General features: G+C 43.2%; 1 protein-coding gene across 1 annotated transcript in view; it reads right to left on the reverse strand.

Moving 5' to 3' along the window:
• LOC131260411 (uncharacterized) overlaps positions 1-24,287 on the reverse strand; it is a 110,654-nt gene that overhangs the window by 17,117 nt on the left and 69,250 nt on the right. The window contains exons 3-5 of the mRNA XM_058262122.1: positions 5,362-5,478; positions 5,105-5,285; positions 4,365-4,616 (exon numbers count right to left, since the gene is read on the reverse strand). Coding sequence (XP_058118105.1) covers positions 4,365-4,616; positions 5,105-5,285; positions 5,362-5,478 — 550 coding nt within the window. The remainder of the gene's footprint in view (positions 1-4,364; positions 4,617-5,104; positions 5,286-5,361; positions 5,479-24,287) is intronic.

Below are 24,287 nucleotides of genomic sequence, written 5' to 3' on the forward strand. Positions count from 1 at the left end.
ACAGAGAACGAACGGGAATGTGGGACGGTTTTTCATTTTATTTGCCATTGGCAGCCTAAAGACAAGCACTGACTAGGATCATCATCGTTGGAAAACGAGTTATGAATCACACGGCAGACGAAATGGAACGAAAAGCAGAATTCTCGTTTGCTCGATGGATGGCGCATGGCATCAATTTATGATACCGGGGCATGTGCTCACGAGCGAGAATTTAGAAGCACAATGAATCGTTTAATCTGTGGCCAGCTGTATTGTCTGTTCGATTTCACAGTTGTCTCTTCAGTTTCCCGTGCAATTGGATTAGATGATCCGTTATGAGACCTTTCTGTTCGTCGAAGTACGGGACCGCTAGCTTCCGAAGGTAGAATAGCCAGAATCGCTCAAGGGTGCTTCAATAAAAATCAACGATTCTATTATTCAGCACCTTCTGGGTCTATACGGTGTGAGGATAAATTATTCTGCGAAGCTTCACTTCTAGCATTCACAATCGGAAACATCTGATCAATGTGAAGTGGATCGTTCAAGCTGTAGTTGAAGTTTTCCTTGTGTTCTCTATAACCGCTATGAGACGGTGTGAAAGCGAAGTTTAATCCTTTTGAGGTAGACATTGAGTTGATAGTGGTGTACTCTACAACCTATTAAACTATTGAGCTCAATTTTTAAAATAGTAATTCTTACTTTTAAATATTTAAAAAAAACGTTATGCAACCTTTTTTTTTATTTGTTTTTCATCTTGGCTAAAAAGTGCTGCTCATCTTTCTTTGTTACACAACGAGAGGAAAGCAAAGCTAATCTTTTCTGTTATCAACACGATGCTAAGCTCTACCCATGATTATGATGGTGATGTTGATGGGACGGTTAGAAAGAAGGTTATACAACAGAAAAGGATATCGTGAAATCATGTGACAAACAAGGAAAAAAATCTTCCCTATCCATCCACGTTTCTAGACCCTGGGAGGAGCAGTATTTCTAACGAACCAATTAATTTCTGCGTCAACAGAAAACTGTCGTGGAGCTAACTAGCAGTTAACTTTACCCCCCAACAAGGGGCTCATCACATTTTTTACCGCTTTGCAAACAGAATATCCTTCCCCCGGAGGCAAACCGAACGAGAAAGACCAGTTTTTCTATCGGCGCCGACCGTGATTGAGGTAGAAGCGTCCTTCTTTTCCCACCTATGCAGGGCCGTTTCGAGCTAAAGCGGCTCTAATTATGTTTTGTCATGGTGGCTGGGTGCGGTTGTGATTTTCTGTCGCCCCTCCACCAGTTCTCCACGAAGTGGGCCAACCCGTCGGGAAGGCCGCATACATAGGGCGCCAGGTTTGCGGAGGTTTACCTTCGATTTTATCCTCTCTTGTGTATAAAGTAGGGTTGATGTGCTCGAAAATGAAGAGGCAGCAAAAAGCGGGGGGCAGAAGCATATTTTTATTTTTAAACCCACGAAGGTGGCAAAGCATAAACCTCGGAGCGATTCATTGACGCCCACTTTTCGAAAAAGTCCTTTTGGGGTCCGTGGCACGAACGGTTCACTTAAGGGTTTGGGATCCCGATTTCTGCCCGATTTTGCGTCAGCGAAATCATTTCCTGTGCGACGTGATTGCCATCGAATGGTGCTGCTAATTTTACTCGCGCTGTTGAAGCCCATGGAAATGAACCACTTTTGGGCAATTTCCTTTTTTGCTAGCACAATTTCTAAATGGAAAGATAGAGATGTCTTTTTTCATCTATCTTAGGATATGAGAAGTGAATGCGTTAAGATTAAAATGACGATAAAAATTGTCTACGAATGAATGTTTGTAATTAGAACACTCTTTCCCAAAATATTCTCCAGCTAAAACGAACATGAACAAAGTTCAAAGGAAAATGAATTCAGAATGAACTACACAATTCCCATTTATACTACTTCACAAATGGAGAACGTTGTTCGAAAAGCATTATTTTTAATTTGATGCAGTAATTTAAATTTAAAGGAAAATAGGTCAGTTTTAATTAACTTTGGATGAAACCCCTTAAATCGATAGGAAAAATAAAATTCCATCAATGAACGATAAAAATCAATTTCCAGTACTTATGTTCCCATTGCATGATGTCAGCGAAAACCTCGGAGCCTGTAAAAACAGCCGCCAATAATTAACCATTTTATGGATGAACCAGATGCTGCACGATAATCTCCGACGAGCGTAAACGTTCCGAAGAACCATCGACGCAAGTACTGATCGATTATTATCTCAATGATTAATTATGTTGAAACCCTGGGGGGGCACAAGAGCACGAAGAACTCGTTGTGGTGTGTGTCGACAAGCTTCGAACTACCACTTATTGTCCCCGTCTTTCTGCTGCAAGGGATGACAATGTTACCAATGAAGCTTCCCTCCCACCCTCCCGGTCGAGAGTAAACGACGTAGAGTGGGGCCATCAAAAAATCACGTACCCGTGAAGAAAAGTACTTGGCGCCTCCATTAAAAAAAAAAAGCGGCGGTCTTAAAAAACGTACTCCATGTCTTTTTATGGGTAGTTTGCCAGCGCGCCCAGGCATGCACCATTATTATCAGCGTGATTAACGGGCTTCCGTTGTTATTGGCTTCCGGGAAAAAACGCACCGAGACAGTCGGTGTTCGGTGGTGCGGGCTTTTCCACCAGTTTATTATTTGACTGATGATGGCAGCATGACTGGAAATGGAACGCAACAATTTCTGTCGGCGCCCAGAAACGTCCCCGTGCTGTAGGCTTCTCACAAACTGTGACAACGAAAAGATGTGCCCGAAGACGAAGAGGAAGGGAAAAAAAACCCCGAATCGCTCGAAAACTTCATGTCATCAAATTATTATGATTAATTCAATTTGGAAATTTTATTACCATTCGAACAAGCCACCAACTAGGAGCCGATCGGGCGGAAGTCCCGTGGGCGTTCTGGTACCGAACGCGCGACCTGCGAGTCGCTTGCTTGATTGAGTTGCGATAGTGGCCGGATGTGGTTTGGGGGGAATGGGGGGGCGTGGGGTCGGAACTTTGGCAATTTGTTGTGATAAATGATTTTTCGGCGGTGTGAAAGTGGAAAACGCGATTAGATCGCGGGCAGCGGGGTTCGCGGCAGGCAAGAGTTGCCCGTTTGCCTCCCGTCGATCGCTATCGGAGAAGTTTGCTGACGAGTGTCTGCCTCCGACACGACCGCAGGGTGCGCGGGAAAAGTTTGTTGTGGCTTTTGAAGGAAAACAACAGCGCTACACGAGTACCATTGTTTCGAGTAGAACAGTTCGACGCGATGCCGAATGGAGATTAGGGAAGGCTTCAGGAAAGTTGTTGAAAGCGGCAGGTTGTCGGGATGAAAATACGGAAGCGATTACGAACAACGACGAAAAAAGGGTCATCACTTTTCGTTTCGTGTTTGTAAATGTTGCTTTATCGAATCACTTGTCCGTTTGATTTGTTCGCTCGGTGAAATTGTTGTACCACTGATACATTTTTGGATAAATATTTTAAAAAATCATTTGGTAATAAAAGAAGCAAACACCAGGTGGTAAAATAATGCTTTCTTAAACCATGATCTAAATCAATCAACCCAACCTTTTGAAATCGGTAAAATATGAAACAATTAAAAATAATTTAACATGTCTGAGGAAGAAGAGTATGAAAGTACCAACTCGAAAAGGTTACTCCAATTCAATGAAAATAAGATGTTGAAAAGGTGAAATATAATTCGATTCTTTTGGCAAAAGAGGCACCACTGTTTTATCAACGACCAACTTTTCCTGTCCGTGTGGCCGGCTCGAATAAATAGCAAAAAACCAAGTGGCCACCGGCGGGGGGTTTGCCTCGTAAATTGTCCTGCCTGTTACCCGGCTTCCCTGGAGGATTGACATTTCCACCACCATCACCTTGGTGAAAATATGAACCTGTGCGGGACTTGTTTAAATTTAATTAGTTCCGTCCGTTCAACCGTTCGTTTGTTCCGAGTGGTAGTTTTTATAAGTTTTTTTTTCTCTCCTGGGCTGCGGTAAGTAAAAATGTACGAAATCGCAAATTGGCACTCGGCCACCACGGAAAAGGGTGGTTTGATTCAGGTTGTGGTTCGCTTTTTTTTCCGTGCGCCGTGCGCGGTTTTCGTGTCTTTTCGTGCCAGCACGATTTTCTTCCCGGTTGGAAAACCTGAGGCGACACGAAAGCGAACCGGAAACAAGAAATAAAACGCTCCGGGCACCTCTCAAGTGGAACCACCCTCCTCCCGGTGGCTTCACCCACACACACACGCACATCCAGCCACACGTGAGTGAGACGAAGAAAAACTAAAGGTAAAATAAAACAAAACGAAAGCCGTCTCCATCCCCGACAGACGGCCGGGGGGGGTCGGGTCGGGTGCTACTTACCGGAAATAATGGCGCCCCGTTCACGCAAACACTCTCGGCGAAGCGGACCCGGATCGGGCGTGATTTTAGCTTCGCCTTCTTGCCCGCCGACAGCAGGGTCGACTTCCGCCCGACTGCGTTGTAGAGCTGCGGCTGGCATACCAGCAGCGTGACGGAGGTTTCACAATTTCTAACTAATTGTATCACATGGTCCCGGGGTGCGTCTTTGACGTCCTCACCGTTTACAGCTAATATTTGGTCACCTGGTTCCAGCTGCGGAGTAGAACGGAGGGAGATGAACGAAATAAAAAAAAGGGAAAAACCAAGAGCATTAGGAGGACCACCGAATGGAGAAAGCGGGCGGAATTTAACGCCACCCACCGCCCGAAACGGAAGGGACCGCCCGGTGTGCCTTCCAGCCACATTGCGAGGTGGCCATAAAAAGGTATGAATAAAGAGCACCGCTTATACGTGCTTTCAAATATGCAAATATCATTAGCTTAAATTATTCAACTTTACACGGGTATTCAATTATACTCGAAAATTAAGCACAATGTACATCGTTCGGTGTAAAGTTTATGATGCCTTTAAGTGATTCCAAGTGTGCCAAGGCATTACCGCCTTTGAATTAATCTGCTCTTGCTTCAATGAACTGCCGAGCCACAACCGCTGTTGGAACAGTGTTCATGACAAGAGAGCGAGTAAATTCAGTAACAGATTAACTATTTAAGTTGCACGTTTTAATGCAATTCAGGACTCACCTTATTTACACTAGGGCCACCTTCCGTGACGAAGCGAACGATCACAGGTTTCTCACTGCCGGCGACGAAGCCGAAGCCGAGCGTTGGACTGCGCTGCAGGATGACGACGCGCGGCTCGGGTGGGGAATCGTTGCCATGGTGTCTGATCGGTTCCTCGTAGGTGGTGGTTTTGTTTAAATGGCTGCGAATAATAGACGGCACGATGTAAATACAGTAATCTTTTACAGTAATCTAAATTTTTTTTCCCTCATACTTACTTGATGTAGTACGGCTGACCCTTCTGATCGATCGCCTTCTCCCAACCGTAGGGCAAATCGTTCGTCTGCACCCAGTTCTCGATCGGTGGTAACCATCCCGCCGTTCGGGTGATGTGGCTGAGGAAAGGAAAAAAAAAATTTTAGTAAAGAAAAGAACGAAGCCAAAAGGTACGTTTTAATAAATCAGTTGTGGAGTAGGTCATTCGTTATTGCCAGATTTGTGTGTGCCCTACCCCGCCTGGCGCAGCAGGTGTGGTAGCAATAATAATAATTCACAAACAACAGCTTGTTTGAATGGGTGTTTGGATGTCCCATGAATAACATTTGAAAATTATTGACCCACCCCGCTATATTGCTCCGAGTGCAGGTGAGCTGAATTTAAATACATATTTTTCTTTCCTCCAGCTCTGTTACCCCACGAAATGATGGAAAATAAGAGAAACATTTTTATTTCACTTGTTCAACATGAAAATAACTTGACACTTTGTTGGTGGAATCACATTCTTCTGTTTGTTAATCAAGACTGCCCTGTATCGTATCGTCACACCTATTTGCAATAAACAAATCACAACGACGTTTGGCCGCACATTTTTTTTGCCAAAATACCTAATGACCAATTAGCTCGTTCATTGAATCTATTTTCCCTTCGGTCATTGATGTGCGTCATTTAATTTCCACTCGAAAACAATCGCATCAAATCATGGTCACGGTTCGCAAGCGATCGAAATGCCAGATCGGATGCAAAAGTGCGATGGTGTCCGCAATCAAATCAGTTCCATTCACCGCACCAACCGCGCGTCGGCTTTCCCAACCCACAAGATGAAGAGATTGCGATTAAAACAATTTTGTTTCTAATTAAAATCCCGTTTTTCCGGGGCCAACCGCGCCGAGGCGGGTGTGCTCCCAAGCCCAATCCGGTGGGCTGATAAACACATCCATTATTGACCTCTGCTTTGCCTTAGAACAACGAATGGTAACCTTGCTCGTCGTGGTGGCAGCAGTGCCAGCGTTGAATGTTAATTCGATTTTCCGGATTTTCAATCGCACAACCATCGGCAGCAAGCGCTCTGCGTGAACACTCTCCCCGAAATCGCGCGCCTGCGAAAGGTGAGAAGGCGTTAAACGAAGTTTTAGTTAGATGCCACTGTAACAGGCCAATGAAATCGACGCCCGGGTACGTGAGACGATATGGGACGGAGTGAGGGGAGAGCATTTTCCACACTTCAGCCCTCGCGCGACCCATTTTCAATGGTTGTTCTCGAAAGGGACAACGATCGGTAACGTGGGATAAGACCGACGGGAACTGTGGTGGGAGAAGGATAAAATTTAATTTTCCAACCTTCGCAACCAACGTCCGGCCAACGCGCTGCTAGCCTGCGGTAGGCTCTTTCTAGGAAAGGCCATTGAATAAAATGATGTGCCTAGGTGCGTGATGAATCAACAATCAGCAGCTTGACTTGATGAAACAAAGTTACGTTAGACACGTTTCGACCATGAGGTGAAATATTTTAGTTGTTTTGATGATTACAAAGTCTAGTAAACGATTTTCAGACTTAATATGGTGATGGTTGTTTCGACTCATAAATAAATTTCATTAAAAATTTTAAGGATACACGCTATTTTCTGTGCCAAACGAACGATTGGCGTTAAAGCTCACCCTAAAATAGTTTAACCAGTTGGAAGTAAAATCGTAAATAAAGCATACCAAAGAGACGGCAAGTGATTGGCTCATCACTCGGCAACTCTACGCGGGAAGATAGAGATATTCTCCGAGAACGCCGCTAACGAAGATCGACGCGCTAGTGAGAATACCGCGTGGCACATGTAAGGCATGAGTGGCATATAATGAATTTAATTTAGCGTGCTGAAGATGAAGTTATTTATTCAAATACTTGACTGCTAAACCGATTCCAAATCATTCTGAAACCGCTCCAGCCGTCTCTCGGTTCAGCGATTCTAAGCATCCGAGGGAGGAAAGCGTCTTAGCGAAGGTAAGGTAAGGGGGAAGGCAGGTAAACGGACGGGACGGTGTGAAAATTAATTTAAGCTCCGAACATTTGCGGACGCCATTTCTCAGCCGGCGCTTACGTGAGGCGGAAGTAATTTGATTACCTCTCGTGGTATCGCTTGATTTGGCGAGAACAATAACGTTCCACCGTTATGTACACTTTTTTTTGCCTTCTGCTTGAAATGAGGTTATTTGTCTTTATTGGAAAATCAGAGCGAACCGAAGCTGTTATTTGTTACTTTTGAACAAGAACCGAGGATGGTTGGAAACGTTTTCAATACCTTTGTGAGCAACCATGCGCCTCCATCAGTGTAAGAAATGGAGGCGCCTGGTGTTTTGTGGCAAACTCAATGGAAAGCTTTGGTTACTACAATATAAAATTCCATTCTTAACCAGGTCGTTTCATCTTTTCTGCTCTTATATTAAGGGGCTTATATGTGTAATGTTGGCACCATCTAAGTCTGTCAAGGTTTAAAAACTAAACAACCATTCTACCCAATCCGCTAAGAACCTAATACAATTTGGGTTTCCTTCCTGGCGTAACATTAAAAACCTCGTCAAAATCCAAAACCAAATAAAACCAGAACGAAATTTCCAACTGGATATGGCTTGATCAATTTTCAACTAAATTTTTATATACTTTGAATTTATATCGTTGCAAACCTCAAACGGCCATCAAATTTCATCGGTCGTACCTGTTGGCACACCGCGTCCGATGAGCCAGCCGCTTTGTTCTCGTACAAGGGATTGAAACATTGTTTGATAATGTGTCGGATCCTGTCACCACCGTCGTTCGTCGCTCTTTCAACGCCAGCCGCACCGCTCGCGATGGTTAAGTTTTACGAGATCGTTTCATTTGGCATTCTATTTTACACCATCCGTGACACTTGGCACCCACGGAAAGCGCACGGTTGTGTGACCAACGTGCCGTGCCGCAGTGACTCGTCCGGAAGTACACGGAAGGTAGATTTGGAAGCTCATAAAATGTTTCCCATCAGTCGAGCGATACATGCCGGAGCAAGCGATCAACGGCTTGCTTTTTGTCGCTTTTTAATACCATCGGGCCCATTACGCCCGAACGCCCGGGTAAAATTCGTTCGCTCAGCACACAGCACCAGCTCAGCAGAACGGCGTTCCAACGGTGGTGGTTTTATGCGCAATGGAACGGAATGGGTTGGTGTAGGCGGGGAGCCATTTAAATCCCGTGTGAATTGATATAAACGATGTTTACAGCCTGTCATCCTAAACGGGCTTACCAGGCGACGTGTGTGTGTTGGCGAGCTCACACGAAATTTCGTATGCAAGAACGAATGAAAGACAAAAAAAAAATGTATGAGTGTTATGTAAATAAAACTTGCACAACCCTACCGGCGCAATGGCAAACACAAAACGCGGATACTAGTGCTTTATGTATGGGGTATGTTTATTACTTCCGGTCGTCTCTCGCAATTTTCATGGGACTGGATTTTATTGAACACGGTCTGGATCGAACCTGGGATTATTGGTTGCGAAATCAAATGTAAAAATGGAAGTCATTGTGGTTTGAAATGAAACATTAAAATATTCGAACGATTTGTTTTCTATAAAATAACAATTGAAAGGGTTTCTATTTATACATGATAACAAAAAATCGTGCCGAAGAATATCCATTAAAAGTTGATGACTTTTCAACCCTAACCTCAACTACAACGTGTAAGATATACAAAACATGATATTATGAACATAAAAGAGAAAGAAAGAAAGAATAGCTTCAAAATTCCCAATTACCCGCTGGTATTAACTTCAAAAAAATTAATTTAAAAACAATCTACCCTCTCCGAGCATCCTTCTTTCGTTTGCGGAACATGAAAAGGATAAAATAATTTTTCATTAAATTCACCCACACCAGGCGCGTTTCCGCACCAAGCGCCGGAAGAGAAGGGTGAAATATATTTATTAGTCTTAAACCATCCCATTTAACGGTTACATCGTTCCACAAACGTCAACCCGCGAACAGTCGGTAACATCATTTACAGACGGTAATTGAATCGGGTTAAAAGCACACTACGCCCGAGTCGGCGGGCTTGTTGTGCCGTTTGTTTCCACTACCTTGTACCTTTTTCGCCTTGTTGTGCATTTAATTTGACCCGAGATGAGATTACTCTGCGGAAGAGTTTTTTTTTTCATCTCTTTTATCCTTTCATTGTGTCTGAACCACAACCAATTCGGCGAGATATTATTGCGCGAACACTTTCAAAGACTGGCGGAAAGTACAACCGAACTCATGTAGATAATATTTTGGAATGGGTGGCACTAAACAAATACTACACCGAAATTCAATTAAATGTTGATAAAACAGAAGTAATGTTGTAAAAATAAACAGCACCACTGTTCGGGGGTTAATTTGTCGACTGGAGCACTTCTGTGTAGAATGGTTTTCACTGCCCAGCGTTAGAGTACACGTCGCTTCTGCACAGGCCATAATTCGCTTATCTTAGCATAACCTCATTTCGGTGAGTTTCTTTAAACCAACCTGCAGAAAAAAAATCACGACGACTTGCGAAACCGCAAGTGGAATCACGAGCTGACTTTTCCTCAGCTTCCTGGCTTTTTTTATAGAGACCGGTTAGTTGATTGGCAAGCGGGATGTGACTTTCGCCAGTTATGCACATTTTCCTCAGTGCCGGCAGGTGAAAACGTGGGCGGGAAAAAAATACTCCAACGTGCTACGGGCTACGGGGGACTGCAATAAATTGCGCTAATTTAATCGCTCGTTATGCACGGCTACCTTTCCTACCTTCCTTCGACTAGCTTTTTTCTTTTTTTTTTTTTGACAAAGTATGAGTGAAACGAACGATTATTGTCCTTTGCGCAAACTTTGAGCCCGTTGGCAGCTCGGTCTCATAAGTAGCCTTTCGATGTGATGCCATTTTTCACGAGCCATCGCAGAGAGACGCGGGCGATTTTCCCGCCTCTGAAAGCTTTCGCGTGACGTGAACTAAGTGGAGAAGAAAATGCGACAGAATTGATGGGCTTTCAACGCAGTGGTTCTGATGATGAAGACGACCCGGAACCATTAGGAAAAGCAAATAGATGGCGGTGAGCGACTAGATATTGGGACAGGATGAACTTGGTTGGCCGCCGTTAAAGTAAAACGTTGGACTGATGAAAGTAACACGTTTACAGGAAGAAAATAAGAAGCTGTATACTTCATTCGGAAAAAAGAAATAGCTTAAGTGAACTTAAGTAATAACAGTAGAAAAGTACAAAAACCCTATATAAAACATTTTCATAAACATGTACATTGAACTAGAAGAAATTGTGCAGTTTGATGATAAACTTATAAAATACACTTCATGTCTTCATATAGCAGAATAGCCGACTGTACAAAGTTCATGATCACAACGATGCCATTATACTGTTTACCCCTAATTGCCTCTGACGACGGTCGTAAAATCTTTTCCTATCACTCCCCAGCGCATCCTTAGACTAAATGACCCATTTGAATGTTGCGGACTCCATCGTTTGATCGGAGGGTCGCCCTTCAGCAGGGTGGCGCGCTTTGTTGTTAGCCAATGCGCACGTTGCACATAAATCATACCACAGCCAGCAACCTTCGAAAGCGCTGATCTCGTGCGTCCAAGCTGCGCCAGGCCCTTTTGTTCATCCTGACACCGTAAATCACTTCCGGGGTGCCGGACACAAGACGCCATCCCCGGCAAAGTGGATTGTGTTTCTCTAGACACCAATAATAATCGTGCCAACTGCGATGGAATGGGATCCACCTTCGACCGTTGTCGTGGAAAATCGCAACAGTAAACAAACCAGTTACCGCATGAATGAACCAGTAATAAAGCAATACACCATGGCAAAGCATCAAATTTTATTTTCCACTCTCGCTTGCGTAGAATGAGGGGGAGGAGGGGGGAAGGGGAGAGCTTTTCCTCGTAAAGTAGATAGCGCCGATGGGGGACGGCAAGGAAACGGAATTTGCTCAAGTAAATTTACTCAAAAGCATCAACGCTATGATGAATGAACTGCTTGCGTTGGGCATCGTTTTGTGTGTGTGTGAGTGTTTTTTCGTGTCTGTAGATAAATATTATCAAGATGTGAACATAACTCAAACGGAGAGACATGATTATTTGATGTAGAGCCTCCTCGATTGTCGGCCTTGAGAATCAGCATTTGTTGCGCTTCTTAGAAAAATTTATTTTGTTTATGTTTCGTGCAGTGTTTCGAAAGGACCATTGGTTCCCGCATTCGATGGAAAACTTTAAAATGTTAAACCAGTAACACGTTTGTTGTTATGTGTAGTTTTTTTTAAGTTTGTTTGAAAAATTTTACTTGCATTAAAATATATTTTCAGAAAAACTTTTTAAAATGTTAAATCAGTTATACGATTGGTGTTATTTCTAGTTTTTAAATTTTACTCCCATTAAAATATATTTAGTTTCCTTTTGGAAAAGCTTTCTTCCGCAAAGTGATAACTCATGCAATAACCAGGAAACTATACATCGTGAGCAATTATTCTTCGTCTTCCTTAACATTTTCCCAACGTGGACTAGCTCAATGGCAAATTAAGACGATACCATCGTTAAATAGAACCGGGTAAGTATTTCCTTCGAAACAACGAACTTCGCTCTAGGCGCCGCAACTTACGCAAGGTGGCATTAATTACGGAGAAAATTTATCCAACTTTCGCTAGTGTTTTGTCACCTAATCGCGAATAGTTTCCGCCCTCCCCCGGGGGAGGATGGGAGCCGTCCTTTTTCCGGAGGGTTCAATGCGAAAATAGGTGGGTAGTGGGCGGCTCAGGGCGTCTTGCGCAAACTATAAACCATTTGGTTTAATGAATGTGTGCTTAGTGTCTTATTTGTACGGAGGGATGCCTTGCCCTTCCTTGGGAGAAAGAAGTTTGTCATTTGCAAGCTAAGAAATCCGCTCATGTCGCGTCCTCGCACCGCTCCCCCTCACCTTCCTTCTCGAGAGTTTTGGATGGGAAGTTTTTCGTTCACACCGCGCCGGAGCAAAAGCGAACGGAAAAGCACCGAGTGGAAGCCGTGATCGTTAGTGACATAAAGGATAGCGATAGAATGGAGATGAAAGAATGTTGCCACCCGTTCGCACAACTCCCCGGCCCGGTTCTGGTTGGGTTCGGGATCACCTATCCAACATATTGGTGAGTGTGCCAACGGCTGCTGCTGCTGGTGATGTTATGCGCCTTCGGTGGTACAATGGCATGACAATATCCTTCCTTTCGTCTTGAACCCCACAGCAAGGTGCCTCGGCTGTGGCACGGAACAGTGTGTGCGAACATGTGTCATGAGGTCGGGAAATCATCCCGGATGTGGACGAGAACGTGCACCATGGGTATCAACACTTCCGTTCCGTGCTTGTTGGGGTGAAGTGTAAATACTTTAACAGCGGTTTTCGGTGCGCTCTCCCACCGCTTCTCCCCCAAAACCTGGGCTGCGTTTCTGTAACGGGAAGGTTGGGAGAAAAAGCGTACCCAGGGGGTTTAGCTTTGGGCTAGAAATCGAGGGAAAACTGACAGCACTGAAAGCATGCCCCGGACAAGCCATCTAGTCACGCCGGCAAGAGGTGTGGGCTTGTGAAATATTTCCATCGTAAAACATTTTTGCTCTATGTTTCCACACTCCGGACGAGGGAGCAGCAGCAGCATCAGCTCCAACAAGATGGCCAGAAGCTACGAAAGAAAAACACATCCCGACGAGCACGGAAGGCATCGGTTGTGTGGAAGCGAGACCGGAGGAGTTGTGGCAAACTTTCGGTGGTGTGCGAAACGTAGCTGCTGGGAAGTTTCGTGAGCTAGAACCTTATCATTCCGGCGTAGCTGCCACGTGTTAACATGTTCGTGCTGAAAGCTCCGTTTTCCCGGCAAATCGGAAACGGGTTTTCCCATCCACTCTGAACCAGTGCCTGCGGTGGTGGTGGTGATGTTTCGAATCGATATGCTCTCAATTTGCACACTCACGAGATTCGTTGTAGACTGCAGCTGATATGCAATTCTCCTACACAGCTCCCTCGGCTTAGAACAACAAACGGAGGCACCAACACTGGCGTGATGAGATGTGGCCTGACGTTTCGAGTTGTTGGAAAATCGTAAATTATAAAATATTCATTAACGTACGTCCCATTCATTTGTCCTGTGGGGAGCAATTTTAAAGACCGAGAGAAAGAGTGAAAGGTAAAGGATGAAAAAGTCGGAAGGAATGAGTTTCAATATATCGTTGTGGTTTTCGACAAAGCGCTGGTGTGAATGTAGAGGGCATTTTAACACTCTGGGCATGATTTAGAGGTTTTGTGGGCTTAGACAGGACTGCAATGGGAAATATACGGCTTGTCGAATCTACTAAATTGCGGTAGACGATTCAACAAACAGCAATTTATGACACAGTTTATTGCAATCTTTTCCTTAGATCAGTTTTTCCAACAAACATCCTGGTTAAACATACATTTTAAACAGATGAATTTAAAATTAAACCATGCACACACGATGTTTGATCACCACATAAAGCAAGCAATCTACTAATGCAGTTTTCGGGAAAAACGGTCTCCCGGGGGCTCTTTGAGTTCGGAGGTTTTCCTGTTTTACAACCACGTTACACTACAGCTTACCCACGGTTCCCTGTTTGCGAAGCCGGGTCAACGGTAAGCTTTGGTGCGGCTTGATGTTTGCCCACTGGAACAGCACCAAGCACAGCCGGATCGCATCCCGACAGAGTGCTGTCAGCAGCAACGGTAGACCCTCGCTGAGCGGGTTCTTCTCATAAATACATCAAAACTCGTGCGATCGACGGAGCACTAGGGTGAGCGGAGCAATGAAATGGAGTTGGAGTTGTGATGATAGTTTGTTTTAAACGGAATGTTGTGGTTGTGTACGGTGAAAGACTTTCAATTATCCTTTCCGGTTTGGAACGGGCATGCGAGATTAGGGGTGGGGTTGCGAAAAGTTAAATCAGGGATGGTTTGGAAAACAACCAAAATATGAATAACCAAACCCCCAACATGCTTGAAGGCTACTTGTATGCTGGAAAGAATTAGGCTAATCAGAGTTGGAGCAATCCATTCCAGGGCTCTAAGCTGTGGGAAAATCGAGGACCCTCAAAGAGTGTTTCGTTGCCGTAAATATCAAAGAAATTGGTTGATTAACTCTAAAATTTAATGAAAGTTTATTATTAATTTAGTTTATAAATTTTCTTCTAGATTTTTTCCTAACAAATTCACCAACAATTTCGTGAGTAGGGTAAGTGCACCCATAGTGGAGCTAGTACCAATAGTGGTGTTAGTGGAATAAAATCCTAGCTCTACGCCGATAAATAAACAATGGAGTTATTTGTTCTTCTATGAAATGTTCTTTGATCTTCTGCGGAGTGTTCAAAAGATGAACCATCTCATTCCGTAATACAGAAGCTCCAAAATTCATATTTTCAATACAGGTTGTCCCAACATGCTGCATTCCTTAAGAATATATAACGAATATCATGATTTCCCTAAGGCTATAAATCACTGCAAAATCATTAAAACTATATGATTTCGCTACTTACATACTCCAATATAATTGATTTACACGAACTTAGTGCATTTTAGCATAATTTTATTATATTTTCATAGTTTTTACCATAGTGCCACTATAGGCACAAAAACCAGAGTTGTTCCTATAATAGCCATAGATTTTTTCACAAGTATATTTTAGTTTTATTCCGATTTTTGACCAATATAATCAGGTAAATTTAGTGATTTTATGCTGTTTCTACAAAATAAACAAAGCGGAACTGGAGAGAAGGCTCAGCAGAAGAAACAGAGGACAGAAAAAAGAAAGCGGGCGAACTATACGCTATAAAGCATATACTATAGTTTTAGCTGTAATATTCAGAGCATTTTTTATGAATTAAAATTGGACATATTTCGGTAAAACAATACAGTCTTTTCAATGACAACGCATTGGTCAAGGAGTATTTTACCGTTCTATTTTAAATATGCTTAAAAAATAAGTAATAGTCAAAATATATTCAAGTTTTTCGTACTACCACCACTATAGGAACACGATACCACAACTATAGGAACCATACCACCATAATAGGAGCAACCGACTAGGAAGAAAAATACGCTTTTTTTCCTGTATTTTGTATGGTTTACGGTGAAAATAGATGTTTTTCAGAAGAAAAGTCATGTTTCGATCATAATTGATTCAAATATGTAGAATATTGTGTTCTTAACACTCATTAATAACACCTAATTGGTATTTACATTACTAAGTGCACCACTATTGGTACAGTTACCCTATTCGTCTTATTTCGACCAACGAGTTCAATATAAATTATGGATAAATTATCAAACCTGCTTTCTTCTAGCCTCTGTTATAGATGATGTTTAATCTTCTTCATTCAAGAAACCGAACGGTCTCCGGAGGCAAGCGTTAAATATATTCACACTAGGGAATGTGCAGGTCATTTCTTTAGCAATTTGGAATACTGCACCATACTATTTCGTCATGTAAATTAAATTCATCAATATTATGTTTATCAAATTTTGTAACCTCAAATTGTTTACATAGTTTTCCACTCTTTTTTCCGAATCTTATCTTTTCATTGAAGCCTCTAAGCCCTTAATCAGTCTCTGCGACTAATCGATCAGTTGAAGAATTAATTGTATAGTAATAGACATATGTAGTGAAATGAACTCTACGTGTTCTGTAAGAGAAAAAACGAATATGCATTCCATTGTTGAAGTATTGCTTTCACTTGATACAAGATTCATGAAATTGAAACAATATAGCATTCTTATTTGAAAACTATTACGAGCAGGGTTCCGATGTTAGAAATGTACGCGGTGTACCTCAAATTGATTAGTTCATTGTGATCAACGGACTATAAACAACAGCTCAGTCTGGCGGTGGTGAAGCCATCTGTTAAATAAAACCCATCATCTATTCATGGCATTGAAAGTATTATGTTTTGCTGATGTTTTGTTCCAAAAATATCCACTTTGATGCAAATCGTCACCCCACCGCATCTAAAAGTGGCACTATTAATAGTGGATCCTTTGTGTACCGGCAAAAAAAAACAACCAACCCGCACAAAATGGGGAAAATCCCCGGAACAGAAACTTTCGCCACTTTGATGAACCAGCAAAAAAGCGCGCTGCAGACATTCGAACTGAATCATTTTGCTGTCATGGCGATAAACGACGATGCACTTCCGGGGGGGAAAAACTCAGGCACGGAAGGACGAGTTGATGCGACACGGTTTGCATGGCTCATTAGATCAGGCGTAACACCAAGCGCATTGTTGCTTTGGAGCTTCAGTTTTTGTTTTCTAGCAAACCACCACGAAAAGCAAGGGCGTAGTGAAAAAGCGAAGGGATAAGAGGAAAAAAAAGCATCGTTAGGACGAGAGTGACTCGTTCTAGTCGTCAGAACTCTTTAGTCTCACGTTGGACCCATCCGGTTTTTGCGGTGCCGTCAGTTGGCGAACGTGATTATGTTTTAGCGCATCATCAGCGATCCGTGCAGCGATCCCGGCCAGCCACTTTCCCTAACGAACTCAAGCCAATCCTTTTTCCGCGAATCGGGATACCACATCCAATCGCAGGCACGGTAGAGCGCACGTTCGCGACGAGCTAAGAGGGAGTATTTTCCCTTCGTATCCCTACCACCAAAGCCAACAGTTGGCCTTGGATCCGGTGGGCACCGAAAACAGATTCGTGGTGGTCAAGGATGGTCGGGCGGAACTAGATGGTTGCAAACAAAAACTCCTCGACCAGCTGGATAGGTCCACGGCTCGAACCTACCGATGAGGCGAGGAATAGTTTGCGCGCTGTCAAAGCTGGAAAAAACCTTGGAGCAGATTTAGCTGACTCTTGTGTTACGGTCGGGTGGAGTTTTGTTTTATTTCCGGCGGCAGATTTTCCCACACCGTTCACCGGTTTTGCTGGTAAATGGTAATCTGTCTATCGCGGAGCATTTTAAAACTTTGTCCCGTTGCCAACCAATCCGATCTGGTACCCTGGAGCTTTGTTGTTTCTTTAGGGTAGGGACAGTTTGCCGAGGAAACCACTGCTTAAGCAAGTGGATTATATCCCTTTCTCGTCATACTAAAAACCATGCCAAATATAATCGGTTATTTTTTTAATGCAAAGAGAATTTTTATTCAATTGACTTTATTTACAAAGGTGATGATAAATTGACATAACGTTTGTTTAAAAGCCGTATATTGAAAGGATTCTCAATCAACCAACATTTTGTAACATTTCCCTAATACTTCCGGTAGATGATTTGATCAATTTAGCGGCCAACGAAATGGACTTATGGCCTTTGAACCACTCCGTACCTCGTTTCCGGGAAACTCTCCCGAGACCCGAACGGGATCAACGCATTCGCCGAAGTTGTCAGTAAAATGGTACTCATAAAATGCTTTTTAAGCTCCCAGCTCTTCCCGAGGCACCAATAATGATGCCAAAAGGCAGAGTAAAAGCTAGCGGGATAGGAAATGGTGGGAAAAGTTAAATCCGACAACATAATCCGGAAGTGGAGGAAAGGGCGTAATACTTAAAAACCCTCTAGAATGCCTTCTTAAACGGTTACCTCGTCGTGTTGTTTTTATGTCATTTCTTAGTCTTTTTTTTCAGCCGTATAGCGCCACCGATAGCTGTTGCGAGTGGAAAACGAGATGAGAACAATATGCTCGACCATGGGTTAGAAGCAAATCAAAATGATAGATTTATCTTGTTTTTTTTTCGTTCTGTCTAGCGATTTGCTAAACTTTTGCGTCGTTTTCTATTTTTTCTCACTTTAGATTTGCCCTGGAAAGGACCGTTCGGAAGGCTTTCTAGAGTGGGTACTTCCTCCGCGAAAGTTCATTCCCATCATCGTGATACGTTTCGTCAACATTTCTGTTCACCGTTTTTGTATTTCATCCCACGCGAGCAAAGAACAGGAAAAAAAAACCCAACGAATCCAAACGTTGGGTTGGGACGAGATGATTTTCCATGTTTTACTTACAGGATCTGGAAAAAAGGGCAGGCGCGAATTGGTTGGAAATCCAGCTGTGCACTCCATTTGGCCCGGGTTGTAACTTTCTCGTCCGAGGCTTCGGTCGGTGGGTTTAAGTATGCTCGTTATCCCTAGAAAAAAGGGATATTTTTGCCGCCGCGTGTCAGTCGCTGGACGGGCGCTTGCACACAATCCGCAACGTCTGGTCGTCAAACCATACGGAATACAGTCATCCATCCAGCCATCCGTCCATCTAGCGAACCATCCGTCATCCTAGGGACCATCTTCTGATATGGCCGGATTCCCTTCAACACGATGAAAAGGATGACGATGGCTATAAATGTAATCCGTAATTGACCCAATTTTCGTTTATCTGTGTGTGTATGTGTGTGTGTGTGTTTTTTTTTCATCTCCTTCATCGCCTCCCTCCATTGCCTTCATGCCAACGCCTCGCGTTCTTTTTCGTTTACTATGGTTAGTGTTTTCTTTTATTTCCATTTCCCGTGAAGTGACTCCTTTTTTCCCACACCCGCCCACACACACACACAAGACAAAGCTACCGGCTTCCCAGGGCTGCTGTGAAGCTGCCAATCCATAAATGTAGGCAACCGGAAGATCGGGCAGTCAGTGCAAAACCGCTTGCGGTCGTTAGAAAGTCATGACCAGTCGGCAAAGGAGGGGATAGTCACCGAGTTACACGGGAGAAAACCATTTGTATGCAAACAGGACACATTTTACATTTATGTTTATGTATGCCGTGTGCCGAGGCTGTTTACCGAGCACTACCGCGAAGGCACACTCGCCCTCAGAGGGGACGCGATGAAGATTAAAGTTTAATAAATGCTGCTAAGCTCTCGGTTGACTTTGGTGCACTTCAGATACAAGACTTTATAAGGAGTGAAAAACATTAATCGTAACCTCGCGTATGATAAATATATTCATTTTTCGGTAAACAGGGAATGTGAGCATTTAAAAGTGGGAAAAATGCCTTAATATTTTACAAACAATAGATATGTTTCGAAAAAAAGTAGACGAACATATTTTACTAACAATTTATATAAAGAGAATTTTTCGTAAATGAGAAATCATTTCAGGTATTCTGTTTTGTTTTTTCACCAATTTTCTACCATTCACTTTCAACGTTTCAAAACAATCTGATACTAATATTGCATGATTCAACTCGATAAATTCCTCCATGATGTAACTAACAACATTATACATCTATTAACATGTTGATAGAAGCAAGTATCATATGCTCATTAAAAAAAAGCTGATAAAACGTAATATAGCATAAATTTTATTCAACCAATCTTATTAATATCAACATTTGCAGACGTTTGACGCCTTTCATAAAATCTAAGTGATTGTTGTTATTTGTGTAACGAACGTTGTTGGTTGCGAGACAGTTCCTTCATTATCACCACTTTCATAATTTAACCAAGTTCTCAACACGCCAATGATCAAGGCAAAGAAACCATTGAAAGCCCAGATCACAATTATTGCAATATCCGGTGAGCTCCACAGCAGCACCACCAGGCCGAAGAAAGTGTAGGCCGATGAGTTGATAAGGGCAAAAGTGACTCCCAAAAGGATGGACGTCAGACGCGCACCGTCCGTCAGATTTAGCAGCTGCTCGAGTGCCACCGCAAACACAAACCCGTTCATCACCAGGCAGATGCGTGCGGCAATGGGAAATTCCTCGAGGTAAAGGTAGAGTACACCGGCAACAAATTGCGCACAGAAGGACGCAACCATCAGGTCGGACGTGCGAAGGAAGATCAGCAGGAATCCAAGACTCGAAAACGCCACGGCTACATAGAACAGTTGCCAGAACACACCGTACAGATCGTCCGCGGAGAGAAACGGAAGGAACGGTCGCAGTAGTGTCGAGTTGTCAGCGAGGAACCTGCAATTATAAGGGATTCGACATTAAGAGAAGAGTTCCCGGTGTGGAACTTACTGGCAATTACCATTGGAGCACCACCGAGTTGAGAGCGACCACTAGGATAAGGATCTCCGCAATGAAGAGGTTCATAACACGAAGCGACTTTGACGGTGGTTTGGTTGGGATCTGAGGCATTGGCAAGTTTGTGCTGCAAAACATCATCGGTTGAAAGATGGCAACGTGCAGCAGGCAAATCGTCAGATTTAGAATGTACTGCGACAGCAACGGGTGGCTTGCTCCAAGGTCGGCCACGAACGGATGCGATGCCGACCCGAGACTGATAGCCAGCATGCCCGCGATCAGAAAGTGCAATCGTTCAGCGACCGGTGAGAACAGTATCAGCTGGTAGAGGTACAGGTGCAGCTTGGCCGACCAGAAGAACTCCGAGAAGCATCCGATATACCGCAGCTCGTACGACAAGAAATCGGGCAGATGCAACAGCGTGTAGAGCAGGGCGACCAACAGATGACCGAAGGACACGATCTTCTGGAGCGTACCGAATGAGATGTTCGACAGCTCACCGGCCATGAACGCGAGAACGGCCATCACCCTCGGAAGGTAGAGCAAGGCATGAAAGTGCAACTCCACTTCGTCCTCTTCCTGTGTCTCTTCCGGGTCATGGTAGCTCGACGGTGCGTGAGGATACAGCACTCCATCGTCCTCGTCCTGCTCCAGCAGTAGCTCCAGTTCCTGATCCCGCAGATAGGGGTCATAGCCGTAGGAGGTCAAAAACAGCGCCAACACGGTCAAGTACAGCACGCACTGCTGCCTCCATCGGTGACACTTTGGCAATTCGGAACTAGCACCATCGATTGGCCCAACACTTTCGCCAGTTCCCTCGCAGGGGTCGTGGTGCACCGAACCAGCGACTCCACCGTGATGCATACCGAGCAAGCTGCAACTGACAACTGGCTCACTGGAGCACTGGGGCACACAAATCACAAATCGAGCCGAAAGTTGCATGACGCAATAGCAAAAAGGGTGGTTTCGCGTTGCCACCAGCAACCCGGAGGCCAATGGGAAATGCAATTTGTTGGTTCGATATTGACTTCCGCGATAATGATCCTTGAATGCAGCGAGGAAACAGGGTTTAATGGCGTGAGTCTAAAACCAACTCAAAACCTCTACAGGACCCCTTCCTGTGTTGCTTTCTTTGAGTTCATTCCACCGAGTGGCGGTAATTGCTTAACCCTCCGTAAGGTTTCCGTGGCCACTGGTAGGTCGTAGGCCAAGGCATCGACGAGGACGCAGGAGGATCGCAAATGCTTGTTGATGTTGCATTTTCTTTCACAACGTGATAAACAATATGATTGCGGGATAGCATTCGTTGGAGCGTAGGAATGGAAGAAACCTGTGGCGTTTTTTCCTTTGGCTCACGAATAACATGATTTATAGGTCAAGGAAACTAGAAACGGCGAAGCTTTGAAATGGTTTGAAAAAAAAAGATAACCTTTTGATTGAGTCATAAAAGAAATTAAAACACGAAACCATTAAAAGAACTTTAATGAAAGCAAGAAGTAGGTCAACTGAAGGTTTTAGCTAAACCATTAAGCTTCCTGCTTTTTATAATTAATATTTGATTTGGTATCAAACACGTATTCTATTCCTGACTACAATCACCAACAAAAAAAAAAAAAAATCATCTCCCCGGACACAAACCCTAAACATGACTAATATCAATCATTTCTCGATTTATTTTCCAATTATCGCCCACATTAATCGAGGACCGACGATAACAATAATCGTTAAAAGGTCCAGTCCAATTTCTACCTCCCCAAGGATAATAAAAGCGAAAATCAATTGATAAAAGTTGACCGACCGGATGCGGTGGATTGTGTGCCTGTGTGAGTGTACGTGTCTCTTTTCTCGCTTTCCATCACGGAAAGTCCATTTTTAGACAGTTGGGTCGGCAACGACGGGATGTCGAATCCATGGCTTGCCGAAAATTCACTTTTTTCCTGTTCCTGTGTTCCCGTGTATTTCACTTGGGATGGGAACTTTTCACAGTTCATTTCCTTGGTCGCTGTTCTCGTGGTGTGCAACAAAACGATCCCATCGTGTCAACGTTGAAGCAGCTGACAGCGGTGGGATTTTTTGAAACCGACACAAAGCACGTCCAATTCGGTGCTTGCGGCAAAGCCGGTATCGGTATTTGCCGGGCGATGGATTACGACGTAACGTGCGTATTGCTGTGGTAATAGAAATCTGTCGGAGCAAATCGCCTGTCATCGAAAATGGGCGGAAGCAATTCACCGGAAACGAGATCCGGTTCCGTGGAGGCAGCGAGCGGTTTGGGCAAAACCGTTTTCCATCTACAGTTTAATAATTTTTATCTTCACCGAAGACGCACGAAGGTGTAAATCTTGTAAAGAAAATATAGCTAAATATTTTTGTCATCGGTTCTTTGCGACCGATGCGTTTTATTTATTTAGATTTTCCTAATAAATTAATAAATGAAAAACACAAAATATATTTTTTTAATAACATTATTCACGTAACTGCTGAAAAAACTTCAATATTTCGTATTTCACATACATTATTTCACAGATTAAAAATCAGGTTTATAAATCGCTGGTTAAGAAGTGACAGGTAATTCATGATTCTTCCAACAACTTCTTACTGCCATAATCGCATGTCGATGCTGAAATCTCTACCACATCCGTCGTAAAATCCAAAGCACAAAAATCTGTGCAGTGAAAAGAACCAGCGGGCTGCACAAGTGCAGCTGCAGCAAGAGTGCGACGTAATCTCACCACTTAACACAACATAATTTACCACCAGAACGTTTCAAGCGGTTTCCTCCTCGACAAACGCCCTCGGCAAGCGTAGTCTTTTTTCGTTCAACATTCGGTTGAACGCTGTGCAGTAAAAGGTGACAGGAAAAAAAGTAGATTATTGTACAGTTAAACTGTAAAATGACCAATTTTTTGTTGGGTTGGAATCGTTAAAGTACTACGGACTTTTTATGATCTCTCAGATTTAGGTAAGGGGTTTGACATGTTTTTGCACACTGAAACTCTCAACATAAAAACTGCACCCTATGGAGAGGTGTTAACTATGCATTTTTTTAACACATTGTAACTGTTCTTTCTACATAGTCATCCTCTCAAGTTGTGTAAATAAAATGCTTATCATATGCACATTTTTAGGTATTTTGAATCCACATCCAAATTGTTTTGTTTACCTAAACCTTCCAATACTATTTACAATTTGTCCTAGAACAAACCTCCATCGGTTAAGTTCCTGTAAAAACAAAAGCCTTTAGTAGATAAAGATTGTATTTTAAAGTTTTCTGTGGTTGGAAGCAGTTCCCAGTTTTCGGTGTGAATGCTTCTTTTACGGATCGAAATTAAAAACCACACCAAAGGGCAAGGAAACTTCGTACGAGGCAAGGGGTTTTCGTTGGATGAAAAACTTTTACAAAACTCACAAGCCTCATACCGGAAATGTTTGTCCAGCTTTCGTCTTTCGAGAAGTTCCAAACCGCTACTCAAGAAATTCGTCTTATGCCAAGAAGACTAGCAAAACATGAAAACAAAGGCAATTAAAACTAGCTAACTTGTTTGGAAAACGATAGAAAAGGACAACGCTAACAAAGCCATGCTTGATAGCGTGGAGTTCTTACTATTCCTTCCCTCAAGCATGGTTTAGCTACTTTTGAGAAAGGAAACTTGAACAATGTCAAACATCCCATCCATTGTTTGTGTGGTGAGAAAAAATACGGCGTCTAGAGCCCAACGGAAACACTTACATACACAGTGTACTGAATTTATTTTCTGTAGCACATTGATATCTGTAGATAAAAACTAACTCGAGTATATATTTCTTTTTCTTTTATATGAAAAAGCAAAAACAAATAAAGGAAAACATTACTGTTTGGTAGGAAATGAAAAACACTCACGAGATAAGATTTACCTTGGAATATTTTTCTACTATTTATGGTGTTTAAAAACTATCTGAATCGTTTGGTTAAGTCTCCA

Source organism: Anopheles coustani, chromosome 3 (genome assembly GCF_943734705.1).
Source record: "Anopheles coustani chromosome 3, idAnoCousDA_361_x.2, whole genome shotgun sequence".
Lineage (NCBI taxonomy): Eukaryota > Metazoa > Arthropoda > Insecta > Diptera > Culicidae > Anopheles > Anopheles coustani.